The following is a 27176-nucleotide window of genomic DNA, read 5'->3' on the forward strand; positions in this document are numbered from 1 at the left end:
GGGAAAGAAAGATTAAGAAGAAAGAAATTGTTGTGTGAAGTCTTTTAATTTTATTATACTGTGAAGACTTTAAATACAGCTTAAGATGAAACTGAAAAACGTCAAAATAGGAACTATTCATGGAGTACGTTTCCATGACTAACAACTCCCTAAATAATAGAAACTACTGCTTACTAAGTTATTTGAAACAGTCAAATAAAGAAATTACATTTATTTAAAACAAGAAAAAATAAACAGCTAAGAAACTCCAGCTGGACAGTAACTGCAGCAACTAAAGTACAACTTCAACAGTTAAGATTGATCAAATTTTACAAATTCAATTAAGGAAAAATAATCTTTTGTAGCTGAGATTTTCATTTAATTAGATTTTAAAAGAAAATATTTCTTTTTCTAAAATCAATCTCTTGTCACAATGTTCTCTTTATATGATGTCTGTAATGATGTAATATCGTTATTATTTTCTTTTTGTATGCCGTAGAATAATTCAATAAATTGTTATGAAATTAACATTTTATTAAGAAATACTGACTTATAAAAGTCAGGGCTATCAGTTTGACATTAAATTTGTTGTGGAAATAGCGATTTCAGCAATTTTTAAAAATTATATTAAAATAAAGAGGGAAAAAAATAATTAAATAAAACCTAAGCTTATCAAACCATTCCATATTGGAAACTTTAGGACAATGTATTTTTGTTTTATACAATAAGTTAGAGAACAAGAGAAAGTCAAAGACTTTAGTATTTAGTGCCTTAATGGTTTACTTCCATTAGCTTGATCCATAGCTGTTTTGCCCTTTTTAAGACAGACTCTGCCAACCTTTTGAGTGCCTGAGACCTCCTCATCCCTGAAGACGCTTCAAGCAACCATTATTGGCCAAAACGTTTTTAAAGAAGCAATAATCTTTAACCAGGGAAACAACAAAAATGTGCAAAAGCTATAATTAGAAAAGAATTAATACATATGAAACATTAGTTCCAGGTTAGTTTCCCGACCAATACGAGCTTCCAGGTGATGTTAATGTATTGTTTATATCATTAGGCGAAGGCGAACAAGGGGAAACCTTTACTATTCTGCCTGTGCCCGTGTAACTTTTTCTCCTGTTAGTTGTAAGGGTTATTCTGACACGTTTCATTACACGTAATTTTAACAGGGATCAATAACCATTCTATTATCAGTAGAGCCTGAAGTGTCAGCAACTTTTTCCATTTCCATTGCCACCATTTCTCGATCTTTCTTCCCGTCCTCTATTTTCTCAACTTTCAATTTCTGTCAGAAAACTCAAAAGAGATTCAGTTGCTGAATGTTGATGAAAAAGTGCTGTAAAAAAATTACTAGGATGTCTACTGAGAATAGTGGGAATATTTCAAATCAATTCCGGATACAGAACATTGTCATGCATGGTTCCAGCAGAAAAAAGGTTAGGAATCATACAAGTGAAATACTACACACCTTTGTCACCACAGCTGTCCTCTTTGTCATTCGTGCAAACATGTTGGAGTAGAGCTTTGCATCTCTCTTGTCTCTTTCAACTTGAAGTTGCCTGAGTGTTTTCTGGAGAGACTTCACCTCCCTGAAATGAGCCATTCTACTTAATGGCACCAAAAGGTGCATTTAGGAATCTGTAACTACATGATGCTCTATGTTACCTGTTGTGAGGATCAATCTCAAGAGCTTTCTTGATGTCTAGTTCAGCTGAGACCAAATCTGCAGTTTGCATATATGCCTGTGCTCGCCTATACAAAGCTTTTACATTGTCGAACTCAACATCCAGTACCTGTAGGAGATTAAAATTTAGTGTAAAAAATGGCATTTTGTTGGGGACCAATATCCATGACAGAATATATCATATGAGAGGCCCAAAGTTTGGGCGCATCTATAGCCAGTTCTAACTGCCACTACAATATGAAGCTATCACCATGGTACAGATACGCAGTTCATGTCAGTTAAAGGCACAATGCCAACATTTCATTGAGTGCAAATTTTAGAATTCAACTATATACTCTTTATGGCAAGTGCCTTTCTGCTATTAGGCAGCATACTGTGACACATTGCTGACAGATGACCACAAGGAGCACCAAGTGTGGAGGTACCAAAACAAATGACTTGCAAGCAAGGGGAAAAGCCTGTTAATTAACAGGTTCCTAAGGATCCCCCACCCCCCCACCACAATTGACTTCAGAGGCGTCAGGCCTCAATAAAACAAAAGTTTTATGTTTTTATATATTACTGTAAACTTCCTATGGCATTGCGGGAAAGAAATCCTGACAACTGAAGTTTCACACTATCTGCTTTTCAATTTTACTAGCAGATGGTTATTGCTTTGCTTTTGGGTCTCACCTTCGAACATAAGTTGATTGTTCCCTGGAAATCACCAAGTTTGAGGCTGCATGCCGCTCCATTCAGCCAGCAAGATACTCTTAAAGATTTAATTAGCTTTTGCTCATCATCATCAAAGGATACCTCCTCAACAATATAGTCTGCAGCCTAATAGCATGGGAAGTATAAGAAAATTAAACCCCAAACATGACTCCAGGCACATTTATTATGTCAAAATGATGATGATAATCACTGAGCTACAGCTACCTTATCATACTTCTTTCCTGCTCTTTGAAACTTCCCACTTTTAAAAAGTAGATTACCTTCTTCTTTCTTTCTACCAGCAGCTTCAATTTTCTCTTTATTATTCATCTCCCATGGCGTTTTTTCCTACTCATAGAAAATAGAAATTCTTGGGTTGGTACCATCTTAAGTTGGAGAGGATAAGGAAAAAAACTACACAAGGAAATGTCTATTACTTTCTTCTTTCTGGCTCCTTAATGCTTAAATTAAAATTGCATTTTTAATTCTACCAAATATTACCATACTATATACCTTTATAAAATCTAACATTTCAATTTCATAAACTAGCACTGAAGAAGGGGGTATAGTAGCATGATCCTGCTTTACTTCAACGCTTCCAAAACCATATTCTGGATTTATTGTCAATACTGCCCGTTCCCCTTTCTTCATTGTTGCTGCTGCACGATCTAAACCAGCAATCACTTGTTCTACATACAGCAAAAATCAATATAGTTTCAGTAATCATTCTAATGCAGTTTTAGTTGTGGTTTTCTTATAATCAGGAAGGAAAAAAAATTAAAATAACTAACCCTCATCAGTAACAAATTGCAAGGGCTGCTCTCCGTCCAGTCCTCTTTTTTCAAAAATAGTTCCATCTTGCAGCCTAGCCGTGTAGCTAACTGCATGAAGAAATTTACAGCAGATTGGCATCGTTTAAATATAAACTTACCTAATACTAAGGTCAATAAATTTAGACTCAAAGAAACATATATTGCTTGGCTACCATTGTAATTCCATTACTAACAATTCTTCCCAATTTCTAAAGCATTGCTTTTCAAGGAACAACTTAATACACAGAACACATTTTATTAAATGGTGGAAGTGTGAATTACACAAGCATTCCAAATATCATCCTTATTCAACTGATTCTGATAATATGGCAGTACACTACATGCATGTATCAGTATACTTACTGGTTACAAGAGCACCTTCATTTGCCACATTGGTGCCCTCCCCTTCTTTCAAGATCTTCTTGAACACCTTGGTATCACCAGTCACATCAACAACAGGCTTAAAGGATATCAATTCCAAATCCATGTTCAGCACAGAATTTGGTGGGACTGGAAGAATTCCATCATTAGCATCCTTGCCCTCCTCACCAAAAGCATCTGCGATGTTTTACCCCCAATTAAAAGTTTAAAGGTAATAATCCCTAAATGGATCTTGAAATTTTATAGATTAGATGTACAGAAACAGAACAAAGTAACTTTAAAAGTTGATATATATATAGTTATCATGTAGATTATTGGGCTAAAATTAGGAGAAATGCTACTAGTGATCTAAATATCCTCCTTCAGCATCAGTATTCCACTTCATCTACTCCAGAACAATGACTATACCAACAAAGAGATCACTTCATCAACTTCAAATTGTACAGTGGAAGTTGGTATAGGACCTCAGCAATACAAAACAATAGACTTCTGTTTACCAATAATAGATTGAAAACATACATTGAGGATGGACAATTAGTTTCACTTTCTCTCCTCCTCTCATGGTCATGACAGCTTTGGGCAGTGCTGGACATAGATGACCTGAAAAGTGCAAAATACAGGTCAACAGAAGTCAAATATGAAAAAATAATTGACTACTCACATAAGCAGTTAAGAACCATAAAAATCTGATTGATCACTATTACCATCTTTGACATGAAACTCAATTCCTTCCTCAGGTGTTTTTGCGACAATGGTGCCATCAGCAAGTTTCACTTCATACTTCACTGCACTAACCAAAAAACCACCCATGTTATTTCATTCATAATTTTAGAACAATTACTACAAAATAAACTAGCACTCCCAAAATTGACCAAATATAGTACCAAGAACTTCATCCAAGTCGCCTGGCCGCTCAATCTTCTCCGGTTTTTCAATGATTCTCTTGACAATTCCACCATCTTTACTCACATTGACAACTGTTATCCAAGAAATGAGTTCAACCTCAAACAAAACAACAAAATTTGGTGGTACGCCATCACGACCAGTAGCTCCATATCCCCATTCAGGGGGCACGGTAAACAATGCATATTCACCCCTTTTCATAGTTATTATCCCATGATCCAAACCAGTAACCACTTCACCTATAAAAGCCCAAAAGTTCAAATCGCCAAAGCAACAATCTAAAAACAAACCAACCCAATAAAATAAAAAAACCCACCTTGACCAAGTTTGAAAGTCACAGGTTCATCTGTCTCTCTTGTAGAAACAAACTTTGTACCATCAAGTAAAGTACCCACAAAGTGAACTGCATTCAATTCAATAGAAAAACCACCATTTTCCATTGAATTAAGCAAAAAAAAAAGAAACGCACTTCGCAAAATGAAAACACCTAAAAACAACACATATGTAGTAAGTTACCAGTGACTTCATCATTAAATTCAGGTGTTTCCCATCCAAAGCCACGTTTGATTAATTTCTTTTTAAGACCCGATTTACTAATAAGCTCTCTCTCTTCACCGATTTGGAGAGGAGGGGCTGATTCGATTACCTCTCCTGGTTCTTCATCGAGCTCGTCTTCGTCCTCAATGTCTTCCACGAGTACCATTTTCTTTCTTTGTGTTTCAATTCAATGCTTTCTTTGATTATCAGCACCGAGATTTCTTTTTAATGTTTCTGGAAGCAGCGAAGCATTTTGGTGGTGATATTACTACGTGGCGGGTTGGCGACGTAATTAATGTTGTTTAATAGTGTATTTTGTAATTTTGATTTTTTTATGAGGGTGGACAGGTTTTGAAAATTAAATGGATTTTTTTTTTTTTTTCTTAATTGGTCGAAATAAGGAAAATTTTTTAGAAATATTTTAAAATTAACAAAAATTATTATTATTTTTACCGTATAACTTTATTTTTTAATCTTTTCAAAAAAAATAAGATGAGATTGTTTTTCAACTATTTTTATTATAAATTAATAAAAATATATATTTTTATTAATTTTCCGCCAAAGAATGATGAAGATATCGTTCTGCAGCCCACACAGCTTACAGTGGGCTACAAGCCCATTAATTTGTTCATCATCCATCAGATGTAATAAGATCTTCTTAATTCCCAAAATGAGCTATGAAATAAATGACTTCTTTGGAAGGAAAGGAAGGAGATACGATCCAACGCTAATTGTTGGTGTTTTCTTTTTCTTAATTTTATTTCCACCTTAATTTGCAAATTTTTGACTAATTAGTAATATAAAATGAAATGAATTATTATAGACATGTAGTTCACTAATTTTCTTAGAGTTATAGAGAATGGAGCCTCAATGAGGATTTTTGTAGTTTTTTTTTCTATGTATAATTTGTTATTCGCTTTTGATTTAACTTTAATTGTGCTATTATTATCAGCTTATCGTATAGTTTTTATTCTTAAATTTTATTAATTTGATTTTTGATATTTATCCATTATTATTTTCTTTATTTATATGATAAATTTCAATTTTTTTTTCTCTTTTTCATCTTTGAACTTGTATAATAAGTTTTTAATTCATTTTTAAATAATTTTTTTAAGTATATTAAAATATAAACTTCATGTGCAAAGTGAAAAGAAGTTAAAAATATAAGTTGAGAGGAGTTTAAAATTAAATCGGTAAAATTTACAAATGAAATTATATATTCGGGTATGTTACTATTTTATATATCACATACATACAATATTAATTTTTTTAATTTATATAGAATATTAATTGTAGTTTTATTCTTAACCAACTTTGATATCATGTTTATATATTAGTCGGATTTTCAATTCAAAACTACTAGACTCTCTTAATACAAAATAAAATGCAAAAATAGCAAAGATAATAAGAAATTTGAAAGAATCAAATATTTTAAGAAAATATTCCTTATATAAATAATTTGAGATAATCAGACCAAAGAGAGAAGAGGAATTAAAATAGAAAATATATTATTAATTATACCAAAGTGTCAAATTTTAAAACATTATTTGTTATCACGTTGAATGCTGACTCAATATTCAAAAAAAATAGATATTCAGATAGTTATTAGTTCAAAATAAAAGTTCAAATATGCGGGTGATTGCAGGAATGAAGTCGAAGAGCATAAGTATGCATTCGGCGAAACAAAAATGAAGAGAAAAAGTATGGCTACTGTAGAAGCTGCAAAAACAAACAAAGCATCCAAAAATTTAACAACCAAATTTTTGGGCGTCACTTGAGGCGGCAGGCATGAACGCCAAAGAAGCTGAGTGGACGCCAGCCATGCTGATGAATTTGCTTCTTTTGTCTTTTTTCACATTGCCAGTCTAATCCTCCTAGGCAACATGCAATATACAACTGCTACTGCCAAACACTATGGTCCCTCAATAGACCAAACGAAATAAATATATATTCATATTTATTTTGCTGCGTCATTAGCATTGAAATTGAAAATGTGAACTTTGCGTTGGTTATGATGAAATATTGAGTGCCCTCTTTTTCTAGTGTCAATTTGAAGATTATTGGGTCCAAATTTGAAGTTTATAAACACTAGTAATACTATATTACTATTCTCTAATCAAGTGAGTAAGAATTATTATTTGCGTGTGCGTGCGAGCATAACATTCACACTCATCTTTCCAATTGATGTCAAATTGAATGAGCCATCTAAACAAATGATCTATGGAAAATGACACTGTAAAAGTAAGCACTTCTTTTCTAAAAGGAAAAAAGAACCACATGGTTAAATACTCCAAGTAAGCATTTCTTTTTATATAACTAATAACTACCCATTATTCATCTATGGATTTAAATAACTAATAATAATTCAAACAAAAACAATTCAGTTACGAGGACAATAATGACAGTTAAAAAGAAAAACAAATTTACTTACTTATCTCGACCTTAATGGGTTCAAAATCTATTTACTTATCCAAGACTTTCATGAAGAGACCAGAACATTTTAGACAATTGCCTCCACATTGTTAGACTAATGACGGAAATGTCATTATTAAAAGTAAAACAGAGATTAGGTAATTCGGCAGATTGTTCCAGTCAGCAATAACACAGCTTGATGGCTATCGCAAAACGAGTCATGTATTAGTAACTTAATGGTCTGATAATCAAGATCTAATCTTGGCACGTTAAACATCCATTTTAGGCAAGCAAGATCATCCATTCATATTTGAAGTCTTCTTTTGTCCTCTAAATGCTTATTTGTACTAATGGAGTGGCCGCATATAAAACATTTGAATCTTTAATTCAATATAAAAACTTTACTCTAAATTAACAAATAGAAATTGTTCAATAAAATATACCAAATCTATAATAATTGGACCTTAATTCACCTCATGAATTCAAGTATGGAGTTTCCAAATAATAACATATGGCTTATTCTTTTCTTCTTCTTCTTCGCTTTTTTCTTCAAATGGGAGTTGGATTCAAATTCTACAAGGAACAAAGTATCCAATCGACTAAATTACAATTTAAAAACTATGTTCACAGAGAAAGATATTTAATCAACCAAATCAAAGCTCTTCAATTTTTTACCTCTTTGAAATCTGAAAGCTAACTTGAATATAATTCATCAGAAAGCAGGGGTTCTTTCAGCAACGGCATAGCTTCTACTTCTAGGATACAAATCAGCCTTTGCACCTCTCTTTGAACCATCAACACTGCCTTCATCTTCCCCGTTCTCTTCTTCAATCCTACCCATAAATCCCATCCCAACACTGACGCTCTTAGGCAACTGTTTCTGCTGCTGTTGCTGCTGCTGCTGCTGCTGCTGTTTCATCTGTTGCAATAACATATCAATCTCATTCTTATGACCAAGACTTCTAACAGAAGCAGCTCTTATAAGATCGCCGTAATCATCACCGCCGTCGCTTGACATGGTTGAACCCATACTGTGACTCTTTGGCAACTGTCCGTTGGGCATCGACATGGAATGCCCATAGCTGGTTCTGGTTGCACACCCTGTAATGCTTTTGACATAAAGATCTCTTGCTTTGCCCAATACCTTTAATGGGATCGTAGCAATCTTCATGAACTTGCTTTGCTTTTGCTTCTTGTCCTTCATTGAAGTCAAGATTTTCAAAAAATAAGAAGGAGTTTAACAAGAATTCAAGATACTAAAGTGGGACTTTTAAAATCTTGAGAGTTATTAATTATGTATAAGAAGAAGAGGAAAATAATTGAAACAGAAGTGGGTTCAGACTTTTCAAGAGCACACCGGATTGGAAATGGTTTTTAAAAGATGAAAACAGTTTATGATAAATGAAGAAGGTGCTTGGAAGAATATATAAGACTGGGTCACTGACTAATCATTTTTGTACGGTTTGAACATATTATTATTTTAATTTAATTATTATTATCTCTTTGCTGAGTCATCTTACTTTATTAATAGTATGATTATTTGGTTGGTGTTTGTTTTTGCTACAGACCCTCGGACCAACTTATGAGGAGAAAAGGAAAATAACTTACTGACAATTGCGCCATCTTATCCATATGGTAATATATTTTTGTAGTTTTATAATCATTAATTATATTTCATTTTTCCTACTTGAATGAGAGAGAACTACAAATGAAAAATAAGAAGACTTTTTGAGATTAACTTTTCTTTACTTGAGAGTGGAGAGAAAATATTATATAGGAAAGAAAACAATAGCATAGGAATATGAGGAGCGAGAAGAATGCTCTAGTATTTATTATAAAATTACAATTTGGTCCTTATATCATTTAAATTTTTGTAATAATAATTATTAATTTTTTAGATGAAAAATAAAATAATAATTTTATAATTTTCTTCCCTTTTATGTGTTAACTTTTGAAACTAGAAAAAATAATTTTATTTTATTTTATTTCTGTCCAAACATGAAAAAGGAAAATAAGAGAAATTATTTTTTTTCCTTTTTTTGAAAACAAAAAAGTAACTTGGATTGTAGAAAAATGGATGATAATTGTCATGGAAATTTTAGAATTTTTCATATAAATATGTGAATTCATTTAAAAGAAATATTAATATCATAGAATTGTATAACTCTATTCAATATAATTTAACAAGTATTATAATTAAATTAAGCTTTTTCATGTTATTATTATGTAGTATTATTTTTGGAGTATAGGGAATGCAGGAGTCAACTGCTGCGGTATTGCTTTGGGATATTTTTGTGGGAATGCATTGCTGAAAGTAAACAATGAAGCAGTCCCCCCTCCCTCTTTAATTTCAATACTCATTAATTAAGAGACGGTGTTTAGGCTGTTCCATTTATTGCTTCCTCGCGTCAAATTTGTCAATTGGTCAATAGAAGCAAATATGGGTGACTAATATTTAAAGGAAAACAAAAAAAAAACTCTCCTAATTAGACCACTTCTATCAACAACTTCATATTTGCGCAATTCAGTTGACAATTTTTTTTATAATTATTAATAAAATTGCATTCTAAGTTCTGTAGAAAGATATACATAAGTTAATATTAGGATTGAGGGAGAAAAATTCAACAGTAAGAACAAACGGGACACTGAGTAGAGGTGTGATGAATGAAAAAGATAATTAAAAGCAAGAAGCAGGCGAGAAATTTCCAAGAGAAGAGGCAGCCAACTGGGTAGAGTAGTTGCAAATCGCGAGGCAGCAGCATGATTTAGTAATCCGCAGGCGCCCGCTGGATAGGAGACAGAGACAGACAATTAGACGCCACGCGATGCTTCTATCAACTTCTTCACTTGGGGCACTGCAAAACCATAAAGCGTGCTGGACTCTAGTGGGGAGAATAACAATTTGACAAGGAGTAGTTACTTGTAGATGTGCTACTGCTGAATTAATTTATATCGCTTCCCAAAAAATAATAATAATATAATTGCTTAAAAAACACGTGGCTAATTTATAAAAGGATTAGAGAGAAAGATTAATACTCTCTTAGGTGGCGTGACCCCTCAATTATCAAGATATGAATATGAATATTGCAAAATATTCAAAGTCTATTGGAGGAACAAGGAATATAGTTGTCAAAGTTAAATAATTCAAACGCCAAGTGCATGAATCATTATCATAATAAGTGCCTCATTTGAATGCAATGAAGCAGCAACCCGAATTTGTCCTTGAAAGTGCTACATAAATAATTAACGAGTTTCAGTAACCTTTTCTATATTAATATAGATTCAAATTATTGGTCTTCTAGGTTCTTTTCTTTTCTTTTCGGTGTTTATACGGCTCGATTCATCTAATCACGAACAGAGTTAAAACTTTGTTTAGGCCCATTAGCCCATGTGCTTTAGTTGCAGAATGCATACCATGCACTACTTTGTTCGGCTCAAAATCCAGATACCAGGACTATGATGGAGGCCCAACCGGCTCTCTTGTGTTGTGTGGAGATAAGATACACGATTTTTCCAACTAGAAACGTGGCATTTTCTCCACTTCACATATGCGGCACATTGTTCAGAAAATTGGCCATGCACAGTTGCCCAACAAAATGAAGTAGCTGCTCAAAAATAAGAAATGAAGATATGGATGCTTCAACTACGAATAGCTTCTATAGCCATTATGTTATACTTGTGTCCATCAACGAGCAACCTTCACCCTCTTATTATAGTACCAGGGAGTGGTGGAAACCAGCTGGAAGCCAGGCTAACCAGTAGCTACAAGCCCACTAGCCCAGTGTGCAATCGTTGGTATCCATTAGTAAAGCAGAAGGACGGATGGTTTAGGCTATGGTTTGATCCCAGTGTTATACTTGCCCCATTTACAGAATGTCTTGCTGATCGTATGATGCTTTATTACGACCAAGATCTGGATGATTACTGCAATGCCCCTGGAATTGAAACCAGGGTCCCTGATTTTGGTTCCACAAAATCACTTTTGTGCCTTGACCCTAACCTCAAGTAAGTGTTTCTTTTCTGCTCTGCTATGTCTTTGGTTCTTTACGTTTTTATATAGTTTTGTTTGCTTTATGAAAGCAATTATAGTTGCTCTGTCTATTAATTTAAGATGTTTTAGTGATGAAAATTGCTTGAGAATGTAGTACAAAAATGCTGATAGAGGATTGGAAGAAGCTTTAGGAACTTCCTTGTTAAGATGGGCAGGGACAATGCTATTGTATTTGATACCTTCAAGATTTGCAATTTTAGGCAGCCCACTACAGAAACATATTTGTTAAATTCAAAACTAAAAAATAGAGTGGTCCTGCTATGTCATTTGACGAGTAGTGTGTGATTAAATCTCGTGCCATGTGATATAGAAAAACAAGAGTTCGACACATGAACTTCTGACAATTCCATTCGGTTTTAAATTTTTAGAAGATGATGCATGGTTATCATATATAATTTAGCATATCCAGTCCTTGGATAGTGCTTTTTATCTTGCTGTTGATGAACGATGCCTTGAATTCACAGGCATGTCACAGAATACATGGCACCTCTGGTGGAATCTCTAGAAAAAATTGGCTACATCGACGGTGAATCACTGTTTGGAGCTCCTTACGATTTTCGATATGGATTAGCAGCAGAAGGTCATCCATCCAAGGTTGGTTCTAAGTTCTTGCAAGATTTAAAAGAACTAATAGAGAAAGCAAGCAATCTTAATGGAGGAAAGCCGGTAATAATTCTTTCACACAGCTTAGGAGGCCTTTTTGCGCTTCAACTTCTGAACAGAAATTCACTTTCTTGGAGACAAAAATTTGTCAGACACTTCATTGCACTTTCTGCTCCATGGGGTGGAAGTGTTGAAGTAATGCTTACTCTGGCTTCAGGAAATACACTTGGGATACCCTTTGTTGACCCATTGCTAGTTAGGGAAGAGCAAAGAAGTTCAGAGACCAACTTATGGCTTTTACCTAATCCAAACGTATTTGATACAAAACAACAACTCGTCATTACTCCAAACGCCACTTACTCATCATATGAAATTCCCCAATTCCTTGATGCCATTGGTTTTTCCAGAGGGGTTTATCCTTACAAATCGCGAATTTTACCCTTAATGGAGGAGCTAATCGCACCTGAGGTTCCTATTACATGTATAATTGGGAGTGGTGTGAAGACGGCTGAGACTTTAATTTACGGTGCAGATGGATTTGACGAGCAACCTGAAGTTGTTTATGGAGATGGAGATGGGACAGTGAACATGGCTAGCTTGTTGGCATTGGAGAAGATATGGAGTGGTGATAAGAAAAATCAACCCCTTAAGGTGATAAGTCTTGGTGGGGTTTCTCATACATTAATACTCAAACAGGAAATAGCACTTGATAGAATCATTGCAGAAATTTCTTGTGTAAATACTAATGAAATGAGCACAGCTTTATGAGGATTTTCATGCGTATGATATCATGATCATACGGGGAATGTAATTTTGGTTATCTCCAAACAATTCATTGATTCCTGAACCGGTATTCAGGTATCTATTTCTATTTGATATCTGAAAAGAAGATTTTATCAAGAATTGAACTCCTGTAGCAGATCGACCATCAAAATTCTTATTAGTTTTCTGCTATATCTTATCAAACATCTTTACGATAAATTACAGCCAAGATAATGGTACTTGATCGATGCACTTGAGACGAGAAAGTTTTTTCTTTTATTTTTTTTTTCCTGAGCTGCGAGTCCATTTATATTCAAGTATTAACTTGATTTTAAAAACAAATTTTAATACCGTTCATTTGATTTCAGTAAAAATACAAATAAGCTTTGCGCCATTGCCATTGGTTAAGTGGATAGTTCTTAAAATAATTTTTTGGGGGGAAACAAGGGAGTCCCTGTCATCTGTGCTTATGTTTTGTCGGTTTTCCTTATTGATTCTGTAATTATTCCATTGGCAACATCAATTTCTACTTTTTGACTATTTGACCAACACTTTAGTTTTTCTTTTATTTTTTGCGATTTTAATCTTAAATATATTAAAAAAAAAAAAAGGTTACACATCCCTTGATCTGAAAAATTATAAATAATTGAGTTAAATATTGTTACTGTTATGATAAATTTGACAGGGTTTTAATTTATAAAAAGAAGAAACATTATATAATAGTATTAGATATGTACTATATTAACCCAACATTAAAATATTTGACACACAGCTCCCAAATCAGTGGCAAAATAAGAAATGGAGCAGGCAGATAATAAGGATGACCAAAAGTTAATGACTGCACGTGTGCTGCACGGTCACCTAAGATTCAGTCACGGGACTATACTATATATTATAAGCCTATAATTATATAATTCCCATTCAACCCTTTCTTTTCATTGCTCTTTATAGATTAGATTTACTTTCCTCTATTTTCATCTCTCATTCTGGTGTTAGCAGCAATATCCATAGAAGAGAGTCAAAAACAAAGAAAAAAACATGAAGCTAGATGTGGGTAGCGGTGGCCAAGTTCTAGATTTAGAGACCGCTGTTAAAGATGGCATTTTGGGTGACAGTGGTGGTGGCAGCTTAATTTCCACAAGCCACATGGATAAATTAGATCTGAAGAATATAATTAAAGAGCTCGAGTCAATAGAGGTACCATCTGTGTTTATTTGTCCAATCTCATTGGATACAATGCTAGACCCAGTTACTCTTTGCACTGGCCAAACTTATGAGAGATCCAACATCCTTAAATGGTTCTCTCTTGGCCACTATACTTGCCCTACTACAATGCAAGAGCTCTGGGATGACGTTGTTACTCCAAACAAGACTTTGCAGCAGTTGATTTACAGTTGGTTTTCGCAGAAGTATTTAGCTTTGAAGAAAAGATCAGAGGATGTGCAAGGAAGGGTTATTGACGTTTTGGATACTCTCAAGAAGGTTAAAGGCCAAGCTAGAGTGCAAGCTCTGAAAGAGCTTAGACAGCTCGTTGCCGCACATTCAACTGCCAAAAAGGCAGTGTTAGATAATGGTGGAGTTGGAGTTTCCTCTGTTTGTAATTTGTTGGGTCCTTTTACTAGTCATGCTGTTGGGTCTGAGGTAGTTGGGATTCTTGTGAATTTGGATTTGGATGCTGCTTCCAGGGAGAACTTGATGCAGCCTGCTAAGATTTCTTTAGTGGTGGATATGTTAAATGAGGGTTCGATTGAGACCAAAATTAATTGTACGAAGTTGATTGAAATGTTGATGGAAGGTAAGGATTTTGAGTCTCAGAATGTGTCAAGTTTGAGTCTTTTAGTTGGGTTGTTGAGGTTAGTTAAAGATAAGAGATACCCAGATGGGGTATTGGCTGGACTTGGTTTGTTAAGAAGTCTTTGTCTGCATGAGTCTATTAGGAGTCCAGTTGTTAGCATTGGTGCAATTCCTCAATTAGTGGAGTTGCTGCCTACTTTGAATAATGAGTGTTTGGAATTAGCCCTTTATATTCTAGATGTTCTTTCAACTATTCCAGAGGGAAAATTGGCTTTGAAAGATTGTGCTAATACAATACCTACAGTGGTCAAGTTATTGATGAAAGTATCTGACAACTGCACTCAGCTTGGTTTATCAGTACTGTGGGCAGTTTGCCAGCTTGCACCAGAAGAATCTGCTGCACTTGCTGTGGAAGCAGGTTTAGCAGCAAAATTGCTTCTTGTAATACAGAGTGATTGTAATCCTGAGCTAAAGCAGAGATCATCTGAGCTCTTGAAATTATGTAGTCTAAATTACACGGCCACTCTCTTCATTTCCAAGTGTAAGCTTACTAGAACCATACAATGAAGTAAAATGCCAATTTGGTGACGCCCAGCAATTAGTTTATTCTTGTTCACAAAGGCGGAGCCACGCACTGAGGCTTGTGGTGATCTCAGATGGAATGGAGCCAATCAAGGTTTCTAAGGTATCCTCTCCTTTTTCTCCCTCATGTATATTAAAAATCTATTGGCCTCACATGATAGGAAGAGCATCGTTATTGATTGCATTGATTGTTCATTAGCACCATATTGAAGTGTCTTATAAGCAGTAGTTAGTAAACGGCATCCACTCATGATGAGGTATTACTATCAGATGTTCTCATATTATTGTTGTATGCTAGATGATAGAAGAAGGTGGACTCGTGAATTAAGATGGGCAGTGCCAAATCTCATATGAAAAGTCTTCAAGATTCACAATTTAGCTCCCACCAAGGAAATGATGAGAGTCTACCAGAAACTTCTGTGATGCACTCAAAGTTTCCAGTATCAGGTATGATACCGTGATTTTATCCTGTTAACTATGACCTCCTGGCAAAGCATTGCAAAATTTGATTCCATATTTTTAAGAAGTTGATTGTTATATCATGTAATTTGTAACCTACAGCTACGTGCTAAATAACTATAAAGTATGGTGCTCAATGTTGAACAACCTTGTAGCTTCTTATATTGATTGACAATGTTTTTACCTACAGGCATGTCAAGGTTACATGGCACTGCTAATGGAATCACGAAAAAAATTGGTTATTTGACGGCGAAACAATATGGAGATCCAATATTTATTATTTTTTTTTTTTTGTGGCTGAGCTGTAGAGGTATCCAGGGGGTTGGCACTCACACTTTGCAAGATCTGAAATATCTAATAAAGGGAGAAGCACATCTAGTGGAGGAAACTTATAATAATTCTCAAAAACAGCTTAGGGTGTCATGTTCTTGCAAAATCCCATCTTCTTTTTGGCGACATAGATGGTGACAAGCCCCTTTGCCTCTGGGATTGCCCTTTGCTGTGATCTATTGGGTGATAGAAGGATAGCTAAGGGGCTGAGCAAGCAACAAATGGCCTGTCTAATCCAAAAAATATTACTGGCTGCAGATGCTCTACTTATTTTATGAATGAACTTGCAGGGTTTCTTGATGATATTAGAGAATTCTTTAAAGGGTTTATCCTTGTTAAATTTCATAGTGGGCCGGGTTTCTTGTTAGATGTATAATTGGAGGACACGAGAGGCTTTGTTATGTATAGAAATGATTGCTGTTAGGAGTGCTGTTAAATCAATTGGAGTAGTCGATCGAGCTGGTGGCCATTAAAGGTAGAGACCATCCACAATCAATCAGAAGAAAGGTGAAAAGACTAGATACAGAAAACGGCAGCTTGCAAGTCCAGTTTTGTATTAAAAAACAAAAACGTAGAGATCGAAGTTTGGCAATGGAATATATTCAGAATCACCGTGCTGCCCTGTTTACACTAAAATAATTGTGAGAACGGAAATGACTGCTTGGATTGGAGGGCTTCTTTTCCTCTCGGCGCTATCTAATGTGAAACTAAGTCTAAATCTATAATCATGCTGTCTATCTAGAAAGAGTTGAGATTCCAACCGGACATGAAAATCATGAGATCCACTTGCGGAAAATAGTCAAGTTGACAAGATTTCCAAACTCTTTCTTTTCCGAATCATTTGTTTTTTTCCAATTGCTTGTCCTTGTGAATGCTCCTTTTTTTTTTCTTTTTCTTTTCTAATCTGTTGATCAGATTCTTTTGAATGCATTTGTGACAACAAAAGTGGAATCCAAAATTTTCTCATATATTTCATTCACGACTTACAACTGAGACATGCATGTATTGTCGCTCAATGCAATAAGCCTACAAGGTTTTGTTCATTGATAGCCACCAAAAAAAAAAAATTCAAATAGTTCGTACAAATCTACAGCTCTATAATGCTGGACCTGAAAAGATTGAATGAAAAAATATAATCCCTCCCCAAAGAACCGTTTAAACATAAGGAGGGAAAACAAACATTCCCTCGTTGTGAGCATAGACCAAACTGACACCTCCATGGCAAGCAGAAGCAGGGCAATGCAATAAAAAAACTGTCACCGACTTTATAAACCCTGGATTAACAGATAATTACACAATCTGCAGGTAGCCTAAATCCATATCTTGAAGCTTCTATCAAGTGAAACCGATGGAGTGTATCAGAAGAAGTTTGATATTCTCAAGGAGATAAAAAGGACACCTTAAGAATCCAGTTGCCTTCAGAGGCATGGAAAAAAACAGATGATATATATAAGTATTTTCTCTTCATTTTATTGTTTTGGTAAGCTTATGCTTGGAAATGAAGATAGTAAGGATGTGATTTAGAACTATACAATCTTGGTCTCAATCAAACCCTCGTTTAGCGTATCAACTACTAATGACATTTCTTTGGATGTGAAATAAACATCCAAATTCACGAAAATATGCAATTACCTTAGACCCAACTGCGCGAGCAGTAAGAAAAGAACCCAATGAGGATGAAACCAAGGCAACTCCACCATGATCTAACACTGCCTTCTTGGCAGTGGCAGTGGAATGTGCAGTAACCAGCCGCCTAAGCTCTTTTAATCCTTGAACTCTACCTTGACCCTTAACCTTCTTGGAATTGTAAAAAATCTAGCCGCCATCGCCCCTGCCACTCGAAATGCCATCTTTAACTGCTGTTTCCAGATCTAAAACTAGCCCACCACTACCCGCATCTAGTCCCATGTTGCCTTTTCTTCTGTGGGTATTTGGGATGTACATTGGCATTTGAAAGTACCCTTTTGAAAGAGACAACAATCAGAAGTTGCGAAATGCAAGCCAACAAAAGAAAAACAGAAAAAGAAAAAGAACAGAAGAAAAGAAAACCTCAAGAGAATTCAAAAGAGAAAATAGAGATTGACCAGATACATCACGTTCACATTCACGGGACAAGAAACGTGTGGGAAAGGGAAAGGAAAAGGAAAAGAAGATGGGCATTACATTAGGAATCTCTCTTAATCTTTCTCTTTCATTGACAAACACAAGGAACAACAACAATTACTATCAAAGGGGACAACTTTTCTACATTGTGTGCTTTGCTTTTACTTTGTTCCTTTATCATCATCATCTGATATCTTTCTTTGGTCAAAAGAGTAACATTAACATTCTTCGCATCATCACCATCATCAAATACATTATCAAACATGCAATCTTTCTTCTCTATTACCAAAGCTTTCTCTAAACTCCTAAACAACTTCTTCTTAAAGCTCCAAAAACAAATAAGAATGGAGTCATCAAACCCATAGCAGGTAATTAATATTCAAAAAAGAAAGAACTCTATAAAGAAATAAGAATAAAAAAGTGGCATAAAAGGATAATGATAATAATAACTTGTGCATGAACAATAACACCTTAGCCTAAATGTAACAAACAATGTTTAGACGGAAAGAAATGAAATAATGGAAGAGAAGATTAAAAATGAAAATTATCAAACACAACTAATAGGATAGGAAAGTAACATATATATATATATATATATATATATATATATATATATATATATATATATATATATATATATATAATATTTTATATTTTAATATTAAATAATTAATTTATACTTTTTATTTATAGCTAATAAATATTAGTGATTACCATGTGTTTGCACGACCATTATTATTATTTTAATTATAAAATTAAAATAATAGATACAACTTAATAAATTTTTGGATATTTGATATTAATTTATAACATTTTAAGAAAATGACAACCAATTAACTATTTTAAAACATCTTTAATTTTTTAAAATTTTATTAATACAATACTATAAAATTATTTTTAAAATATTATTAATTTAATTTTAATATTATATAAATTAATACTATCAATATAATTGATATTACTATTTTTTTGAATTATAAATTATTATATAATTAAAAATATTAATTTATTACAGAATATAATAGCTAAAAGATATTATTTTCTATAATTATAATTATTATCTAATTAGAAAATTAATTTATTAGTTAATATATTATTAAAATGTAATTAATATATTTCCTAAAATAATCATTAGAAAACTAATTATTATATAATTAGAAATCTAATTAATTATTAACATATTATTTCTTAGGATTAGAATTAGTGTTTAATTAAGAATGTAAATTATTAATTAATAAATTAATAAAAAATTATAAAATTACATAAAAACTTGAATATCATTGTTAAAATAAAAACTATATATATCAAAAATTAAATATATATATCAAAAAATTTTAAATTTTAGAAATTATTATTATTATTATTATTATATATATATATTGAGAATCTGTAAATTTAATATATAACAGATACGGACCAGTTTTAATGTTTTATTTGATTAAAATTATTTTATTTTTTATAAAAAAAATAAAATTAAAAGAGATATTGTTTTATCAGAGTGTCCGTGCATGCATATGTTAATAGTCACGCTTGAAGTCGTACGATGTCAAAATCAAAAGTAACATATCATATTAACTTGCATATTTTAAAGATTTCAACTTATTCTGCTCTTTTCAAAATTTCTCTCCACTTTTACTCTCATTCCTATTTTATTTAAAACACTTCGTATATTTTTGTTTCTATTTTCATTCTTATCTTATCTCTCTATCTTTATTCATATTTTTTTCTTAATTTAGAATGAGATTTTCAAAGCCCACAAATTTTATCATAATTAATGGGCTGTCAGATTTAGATTGTCTATAATTTTTTAATTTTACGGATTTTTCCAGATTTCCTTATTTGTGTGTGCATTAACAAATAGAATATTGTTTGAAAAAAAAGTAAAACAATCCCATACTTAATAAAATAAGTATGATTCATAAAAATCTACCTTCTCCGTGTATTTTCATAATTTAATTTCTTTGGTTGCCTTTGCTTCTTCAAGTGACAGGTATTTCCGTTTCCGGAGTAGGATCCACTGCTCAAATTAAAGCTATTAAACAAGTAGTTGGTAAATTAAAATTGGAATTGACGCAATTCGCAGAATTAGAAGCCTTTACGCAATTCGCTTTGGATCTTGATAAAGCTACTCAGAATCAATTGGTAAGAGGTTATGAGAGTTTTCGATGAATAAATAATTTTATAAAATTTATAGACTGTATTTTTGTTTTTCTTCCTTCATGAAAAATTTCTCATCGAGAATTCTCAAAATAGATATTGTTTTATTATCTTATAAAGTTTGATTTTTATAATAGGAAATTTTGCGGTTATAGTGTAAAGTTCAAAATTTATAAAGAAAACCTATACAGTAATCTTTTTTATCAGTCGAATTAAATTTTAAATACATAAAAAAATATTTAAATAAAGTTGAAGATTGAAATTTTATATTTGGTCATAAAAAGGAGAAAGAAAAAGAGACGTGAAAATGGGGAAAGTGAGAACCATAGAGCTATGAGTTATGCGTATACGCAGAAGAGACTGGCAAGAGAAAAAGACCATCTTCCTTCCTGCAGGTCTTCTCTGCTCTTCTTTTACAGCAGCTTAGGTGAAGAATATTTCTTTCAAACAATTTTAGCTTTTGGTGGGTCATTTTTGCTATAACAATTTATGCCCAGTTCCCCACATAGCATTCCAAAAATGAAATTCATGATACAGACAATTTCTTAGACTACACAGTTAATTAATTCCAAATACATCTATTTTATTATTTAAACTGATTCTCATTATTTATTTATTTCTTAATTATACATAATTTTAAGAAATTAATTTTCACTTACTCTTCAGTTAGACTAAGTTCGTAGATGTATATTTATTCAATTCAAATTTATAATACAATTATGAAGTATAAACATGAAAATGTGAATTTACTAAGAAATTTTTATTAATTGGTCCTATAAGTATGAATCAATTAGATAATATTTTTAATAGATTTCTAATTCTTGTTTTATCATAACTCCTTATTTTATAATAAAAGTAAAATATATGATACTTTTTAAAATAAAAATTATTATTTAATTAGAAATTAAGTTAGAATAATCTCTTTTCACTATTAACTCATTAGATTAATGTTATTAATTTCTTATTACTATTAACTTATTAAATTAATGTTATTATTTTATTATAAATTTGGTTTAAATATTTATATAACCTAACTAAGATTATAATATCGAAACTAATTTAAGATATTTTAATATATATATATAAATTATTTATAATTTTAAATATAAAAAAAACAATGTGCATGAAAATTAATATATATCTAACAAATGAAAAATAAAGAAAAGATATTTTTTATCAATAAGAAAAGGATAAATTACTGGAATATCCTTTTACTTGGGATCCATATAACTATGTGCTGACGTAGGGGGGAACAGAAAGGGGTAGAGAGAAAAGAAAAAAGAGATGACATACACCAATATACGATTTGGGGTACCAATACACATTAAGTGGGACCCTCCGAATAACAATTTATTGGAAAAGTTCCTAAGGCAACCGGTTACAGCCTATAGCCCGTACATGAACACTTTGGCAAGTGTGCAGCACACGTGCAGTCATGAACCTTAGTCACCTTAACATCCGGTTATTAGATAAGTGATTTTCGAGTTCGAGATAATTATGATAATTTTTCTCCTCTTTTTCGGAAAAAACGTAAGTTTAAGAAAGGGGTTTTGTTTTAGTTTAGGGTCTCTGGTCTCAAGGCCCTAGGAATCAAAGGACACCCCAGCCAGCCTGGTCAAACGGTCAAAAAAGCATAAATTGTTGTTGCCAATAGGGATTATTATTAATTACAGGCATCATTATCACCACTGGTTAAAGTGTTTAACCCAATGCCACTGCAATAATCCCCTAATTGCACCCTGAATTATTCATGAATTACAATATAATAAGAATCACACGTGCTGAGCCTCTATTATTTGTAGATTTATGTTTTGTTTTTATAAAAAAAATGAACACTCTTTACTGATTTATAGCAAGATGTAGAAGTTGCATAATTGGAGTTCTCATTTTACATAATTAGAAAAGATTCGAATTTTAACATTATTGCTATCATTTATTTACTACTAATATTATTGAAATTTATTATTTTTTAAAAATATTATCTGTCTTTATTTAGATCTTGATTAGTAAAATGAATTAAATTATATTATATTATATTATTTTATATAATAGTTCTGGCATTATAAATTGGAGTAATATGGACGCAAACCACATTGAGCATAGGGTTGTGAACTTTCTTTGTGGGCGTAGAGTTGGTAATAATATTAGATAAGTTGTTCGGAATCCTTTTTGATGTAAGCACATTCCTTTTTTAGATTGCGAGGCCTTTGAAGTCAAGGATATCATTGCCCAAATGATGCTTGCAATTACATGGCCATTCCTTGCTCAATTATTCATCTCTATCATTTTTGTTCTTTTCTTTTTCTATAAATTACATTAATAATAATGTTCATACTTTTAACTCTTTCAATGCAAAACCATATATGTGCTGTTTTTTTTTCCTTTAGTTAAAATAATGATATATTAAGATATCAATTTATGTGTTACCAAATACTAAATATTTTCATAGCTGAATTATAGTTTTAAAATAACAACTCCAAATAATTAAACTCAAATATCTATATATTTTTTCTTAATTATTTGAACTAGTCTATATCATTATTTGTATAATATAAATATAAAATTGTAAATAAGATTTTTCATTTGAATTTAATGAAAATCTAAATCAAGCACTGATTATATGTAATTTATATTATTTAAATGAGAATAACTTATTATATAGAATCAGACAATTATCACTGCATTAGCATCATTTAATAACTTTTTTTGCACACTATTTTGATAATTGATTTTGGAATAGTTGCATCTTTAACATATATTAAAAATATTCCACATAGAAAAATACAAAGGTAAAAGATAACATTCATAATAAGTTGGCACATTGAGTGTGAATCAGATGCAAATCACATAAATAAATGTTAATTATTTATATACTAAAGAAACTAGTAATAGAATAGAGATTGCTTTTAGGAAAGAAATGATTTAATTCTGATAACTCATTTTAGGTAAACAAACAGATGTTTTGAAAAGATTCCATGATTAAACATTTATTTAAAAATATAATAAAATAAATCGTGATTCAAAAATTAACAGACAACAAAATAATCAATTAAATTAAATAAATATGAAAATGAATTAAAGTGGAAGGCAAAACTGGAAAACCCGTGGGGTGGGACCAGGAGGAGAGCGTGGCTTTTGTAAAGTGCCAGCTCATCGTTTGACCAGTTTTCTTGGGTCTTGAAAATGCGTACGCATTGGTTTTTGCCTTTCAAGGCCTTGGATTTTTTGACCACCTTTGCTTGCTTTCTTGGCCATCCCTTCCCTGACACGTGTCAAGAAGACCGTGCCTCCTCTGTTTCTTCTGCTACCTCTCGTTTACCACATTTTCCTTTATTTTGCCACAAAACTTTAAACATAAATTAAATTTAATTTCTTAAAAGTATTTTTCAACTTGAGATAATTAGCAATTAACAAATATTCATATCACCCAATTATATAAAAATATATAGAGAGTAAAAAATATTTCAAATTTAATATGCTTTTATATTATTTATTAATAGTTTATTAATGAATTTTGTAAATCATAAAATAATTAATTGTCAGTATCATTTTCTTCAGTTTTTAATTTGACAAGATATCATTTTCTTGGGCGTTGGAAATGGAAATGATTGATAAAATTCAGGTAATATCATTAGAAAAAACTTTTAATATTAAAAATGCAAAGGCCTTCACTGATAACCAAAAAAATAAATTATTTTTTAAGAAAAAAGGAAAACTAAGTGAATGCACGTGTGGTACACGGTTACCAAAGGTTAAATCACGGGTTATAGCCGGTTAAATACTTTTTAAAACTCTTTTCCTCTTTTTTTTTTTTTTTTGGGTTCTTACTCTTTTCCTTTTTTCATAAACTCGTTAATTATTACATAGAAATAGGGTCCCAGTTGTCGTAACGCTAACTCAAGTCGTATTTTTCTACGATAATCATCAGTTCTTTTCCAGATTAGTCAAATTCTACATTCCGGTCTTACCCTTGTCAGTTAAGGCATCCACATCAGCCTCTAGTTTATTCATCAAATCTGACAAAGACAATACTGTAATTTCAAAAAAGATAGATCCTTTAGGTGATGCAAGAGGACCAAGAACAATTTTATTTTTTTTCTCTCAGTATTTGACTGTATTGGAGAAAGCAAGTAGCAGTCGTGACCCACTTAATAATAAAGAGAAATTTTTTTCAAAGAAATTATTCCTTTCATTTCATTTCATTACCTGCCCTAAGACAATGAGTGAGCAGTAGCGATTAGAGAAGACACTGCTGCACAGAGAGAAGGAAAGAGGATAGCTTTATTTTCTTTTTTTCTTTCTATTTTTTGTTGCCTTTTTCCCACTCTCTACACAGCTAGATATGGTTATTATTTTACATGATAAGTCATTCATTCATATCCTTTTCTAAATACCCTTTTGATAATTTCTTCAATCTCCTGTAATTCTTTGGTGAATTCGAGTTCAAAGGCACTGTTCATTCAGGAGTGATTATTATTATTGCTATTATCATTATCCTTTTTCTGTTGCTTTTGGTTGTTCTTTGCTTTCTCTCTTTCATTACTTTTATTTACCTGATCTGGGTTTGATGATTACTCCCCCTTCTTTCTGGGAGCTTGTTGAGGAAACTTACTAGTGAGTTAGAGTGAGAAAGAGGATAGCTTTTTGGTATAAGAGAGAGAAAAGGATTGCATTTTTATTTGAGGGGTTTTTGGTTGTATTTGATTTATCTCTTGTTCTAAAAGGTTAAAGGTTGGTCTAAAATGCCGATGTACCAGCCTAATAGTCATAGAAGAGAGGGAAACATGAAGTTAGATGTGGGTAGTGGTGGGCAAGTGTTAGATCTGGAAACAGCTGTTAAAGATGGCATTTTAGGTGGTAGTGGTGGTGGGTTGATTTCAACTGCAGGTGTTGAGAAATTGGATCTGAAGAAGATGATTGAAGAGCTCGAGTCATTGGATGTGCCATCTGTGTTTATTTGTCCAATCTCATTGGACCCAATGCAAGACCCAGTTACACTTTGCACTGGCCAGACTTATGAGAGATCCAATATCCTCAAATGGTTTTGTTTTGGCCACTATACTTGCCCGACTACAATGCAAGAGCTCTGGGATAACACGGTAACTCCAAATAGAACTCTGCAGCAGCTAATTTATAGCTGGTTCTCGCAGAAGTATTTGGCCATGAAGAAAAGATCGGAAGATGTGCAAGGTAGGGCTATTGAGATTTTGGAAACTCTCAAGAAGGTTAAGGGTCAAGCCAGAGTTCAAGCTCTAAAAGAGCTTAGGCAAGTTGTCACCGCACATGCTACAGCAAGGAAGACTGTACTAGATAATGGTGGGGTTGCTACGGTCTCTAACTTGCTGGGTCCATTCACTACTCATGCTGTTGGGTCTGAGGCTATTGGGATTCTTGTGAATTTGGATCTTGATTTTGCATCCAAAGAAAATTTGATGCAACCTGCGAAGATTTCTTTGATGGTGGATATGTTAAATGAGGGTTCAATTGAGACCAAGATTAATTGTACGAGGTTGATTGAAATGTTGATGGAAGGGAAGGATTTTGAGTCTGAAAACGTGTCAAGCTTGAGTCTTTTGGTTGGTTTGTTGAGGTTGGTTAAAGACAAGAGACATCCGAATGGGGTACTAGCTGGACTTGGTTTGTTAAAGAATCTCTGTTCACACGAATCCCTTAGGAACTCAGTTGTGAGCATTGGAGCAATTCCACAACTAGTTGAGCTATTGCCCAGTTTGAATAATGAGTGTTTGGAGTTAGCACTTCATATTCTGGAGGTTCTTTCAACTATTCCAGAGGGAAGCAATGCTTTGAAAGATTGCGCTTTGACAATACCTAATGTAGTGAAATTACTGATGAAAGTTTCAGAGAGCTGTACTCAGCTTGCATTATCGATATTATGGACAGTCTGCAAGCTTGCACCTGAAGAATGTGCTGCACTTGCTGTGGAGGCGGGTTTGGCAGCAAAGTTGCTTCTTGTGATACAGAGTGGTTGTAATCCTGTGCTGAAGCAGAGGTCAGCTGAGCTCTTGAAATTGTGTAGTTTAAATTACACAGCTACCATTTTCATTTCCAAATGTAAGCTTACCAGAACAATACAATGAAGGAAAATTTCACTTTATTGATGTCTGCCATCTCCTTTTCCTTTGTCCAAAGAGGCAAAGCCACTGCACTTCTTCAGCTTGTGGGATGGAGTTAAGTGGGGTTTGCAAGGTACCCCTTTAAATCTCCCTCTTGTGTATATTAAAGATCTTTCGATACAATCTATCAGTATCACACAATAGAAGCATGACGATATGGATTTGAGGCTAGTTGCATATGGTGTAACTATTATTTATCGTCCACAGTCTACAAGCTGGGATTTGCCAGAATTTTGCAATAATTCCCTGCCATGTTGTTATTAAGTTGGAGGTCTCATGTGTGCCAAAATGACATATTTCTGGTAGTTCCATGTGAAAGAGAGTTCTGTAAATTGAGAAGCATCTGTAGTGGAGGCTTGCGTGGTTTGCAGATTCAAAGTATAAAAAAGGGATGTGGGGAGGAAATGCTTATAGGAATGTTTGTAATAGCAAGTTAATTTTGCTCTGTCCGTTTGATCTTCTTCATCCTAAACTTCAAGAGTTCATTCGGATGAGAGCAAATGTTTCATTGCGATGTAAAAGGTGTTTTGTACAGTTGTACATCTTATGTGCTTTCAATGTAAAATCATGCATAATGAACACCCAGTTGTATTTTATACTCGATTAACTATTCGAATTTTTCACTCTCCTGGCTATGGAGCTTATTATTTTTTGTTCATTTTAGACTTTTTCATTGATACGATTTTTATTCATTTATACTTCTTAGTTCTCTCTCTATTTGAATAACTATTATTTCTTTTGTAATGGAGGAGAGAAGTTCCCTTGGCAATCCGGGGTATTTACCTCATGTCTTAAAT

The 27176-nt window shown here is 33.0% G+C and overlaps 5 protein-coding genes and 1 long non-coding RNA gene across 7 annotated transcripts; 3 read left to right on the forward strand and 3 right to left on the reverse strand.

Annotated features, from left to right (window-relative positions):
• Positions 1-914: 914 nt before the first annotated feature.
• LOC8265277 (70 kDa peptidyl-prolyl isomerase) lies at positions 915-5280 on the reverse strand. Of its 2 annotated transcripts, none has more exons than XM_048370941.1 (13): positions 4972-5280; positions 4772-4858; positions 4437-4694; positions 4257-4337; positions 4072-4152; positions 3535-3729; positions 3151-3240; positions 2873-3048; positions 2585-2707; positions 2339-2485; positions 1648-1775; positions 1451-1586; positions 915-1267 (listed from the first exon to the last, which is right to left on the reverse strand). In XM_048370941.1, the coding sequence occupies exons 1-13, from the start codon at positions 5156-5158 to the stop codon at positions 1145-1147; spliced, it is 1812 nt and encodes a 603-aa protein (XP_048226898.1). In that variant the 5' UTR covers positions 5159-5280; the 3' UTR covers positions 915-1144. The 2 variants fall into 2 exon arrangements, with proteins under 2 accessions (XP_048226898.1, XP_002510075.1); XM_002510029.4 differs by having other exon boundaries at positions 1451-1571; positions 4972-5273.
• Positions 5281-7829: 2549 nt separating this feature from the next.
• On the reverse strand, positions 7830-8804 carry LOC8265276 (putative vacuolar protein sorting-associated protein 13E). Its single transcript, XM_002510028.4, has 2 exons — positions 8080-8804; positions 7830-7977 (listed from the first exon to the last, which is right to left on the reverse strand). The coding sequence occupies exon 1, from the start codon at positions 8606-8608 to the stop codon at positions 8117-8119; it is 492 nt and encodes a 163-aa protein (XP_002510074.2). The 5' UTR covers positions 8609-8804; the 3' UTR covers positions 7830-7977; positions 8080-8116.
• Positions 8805-10643: 1839 nt separating this feature from the next.
• LOC8265275 (lecithin-cholesterol acyltransferase-like 1) lies at positions 10644-12958 on the forward strand. The gene is made up of 2 exons (XM_002510027.4): positions 10644-11409; positions 11920-12958. The coding sequence occupies exons 1-2, from the start codon at positions 11027-11029 to the stop codon at positions 12824-12826; spliced, it is 1290 nt and encodes a 429-aa protein (XP_002510073.2). The 5' UTR covers positions 10644-11026; the 3' UTR covers positions 12827-12958.
• Positions 12959-13731: 773 nt separating this feature from the next.
• LOC8265274 (U-box domain-containing protein 30) lies at positions 13732-16964 on the forward strand. Its single transcript, XM_025157493.2, has 3 exons — positions 13732-15299; positions 15495-15643; positions 15846-16964. Exon 1 carries the CDS (start codon positions 13859-13861, stop codon positions 15179-15181), a length of 1323 nt encoding a protein of 440 aa, XP_025013261.1. The 5' UTR covers positions 13732-13858; the 3' UTR covers positions 15182-15299; positions 15495-15643; positions 15846-16964.
• A 42-nt stretch (positions 16965-17006) lies between these two features.
• On the reverse strand, positions 17007-18569 carry LOC125369203. Its single transcript, XR_007214840.1, has 2 exons — positions 18035-18569; positions 17007-17946 (listed from the first exon to the last, which is right to left on the reverse strand). It is a non-coding gene; the product is annotated as an uncharacterized LOC125369203 (long non-coding RNA).
• Positions 18570-24335: 5766 nt separating this feature from the next.
• On the forward strand, positions 24336-27002 carry LOC8265273 (U-box domain-containing protein 30). The gene has a single exon (XM_002510025.4). The coding sequence runs from the start codon at positions 24988-24990 to the stop codon at positions 26341-26343; it is 1356 nt and encodes a 451-aa protein (XP_002510071.1). The 5' UTR covers positions 24336-24987; the 3' UTR covers positions 26344-27002.
• The last annotated feature ends 174 nt before the right edge of the window (positions 27003-27176 follow it).

This window comes from Ricinus communis, chromosome 2 (genome assembly GCF_019578655.1).
Source record: "Ricinus communis isolate WT05 ecotype wild-type chromosome 2, ASM1957865v1, whole genome shotgun sequence".
Classification (NCBI taxonomy): domain Eukaryota; kingdom Viridiplantae; phylum Streptophyta; class Magnoliopsida; order Malpighiales; family Euphorbiaceae; genus Ricinus; species Ricinus communis.

What these genes read in the sequence shown, in the direction of transcription:
- LOC8265277 (XM_048370941.1), bottom strand. Translation starts at nt 5,158, where the DNA reads ATGGTACTCGTGGAAGACATTGAGGACGAAGACGAGCTCGATGAAGAA. An exon ending in GACTTTCAAACTTGGTCAAG is followed by an intron (nt 4,695 to 4,771) that starts GTGGGTTTTTTT and finishes GGGCTTTTATAG; the next exon opens with GTGAAGTGGTTACTGGTTTG. An exon ending in TGAGTTTCATGTCAAAGATG is followed by an intron (nt 4,153 to 4,256) that starts GTAATAGTGATC and finishes TGCACTTTTCAG; the next exon opens with GTCATCTATGTCCAGCACTG.
- LOC8265276 (XM_002510028.4), bottom strand. Translation starts at nt 8,608, where the DNA reads ATGAAGGACAAGAAGCAAAAGCAAAGCAAGTTCATGAAGATTGCTACG.
- LOC8265275 (XM_002510027.4), top strand. Translation starts at nt 11,027, where the DNA reads ATGAAGATATGGATGCTTCAACTACGAATAGCTTCTATAGCCATTATG. An exon ending in TGCCTTGACCCTAACCTCAA is followed by an intron (nt 11,410 to 11,919) that starts GTAAGTGTTTCT and finishes TTGAATTCACAG; the next exon opens with GCATGTCACAGAATACATGG.
- LOC8265274 (XM_025157493.2), top strand. Translation starts at nt 13,859, where the DNA reads ATGAAGCTAGATGTGGGTAGCGGTGGCCAAGTTCTAGATTTAGAGACC.
- LOC8265273 (XM_002510025.4), top strand. Translation starts at nt 24,988, where the DNA reads ATGCCGATGTACCAGCCTAATAGTCATAGAAGAGAGGGAAACATGAAG.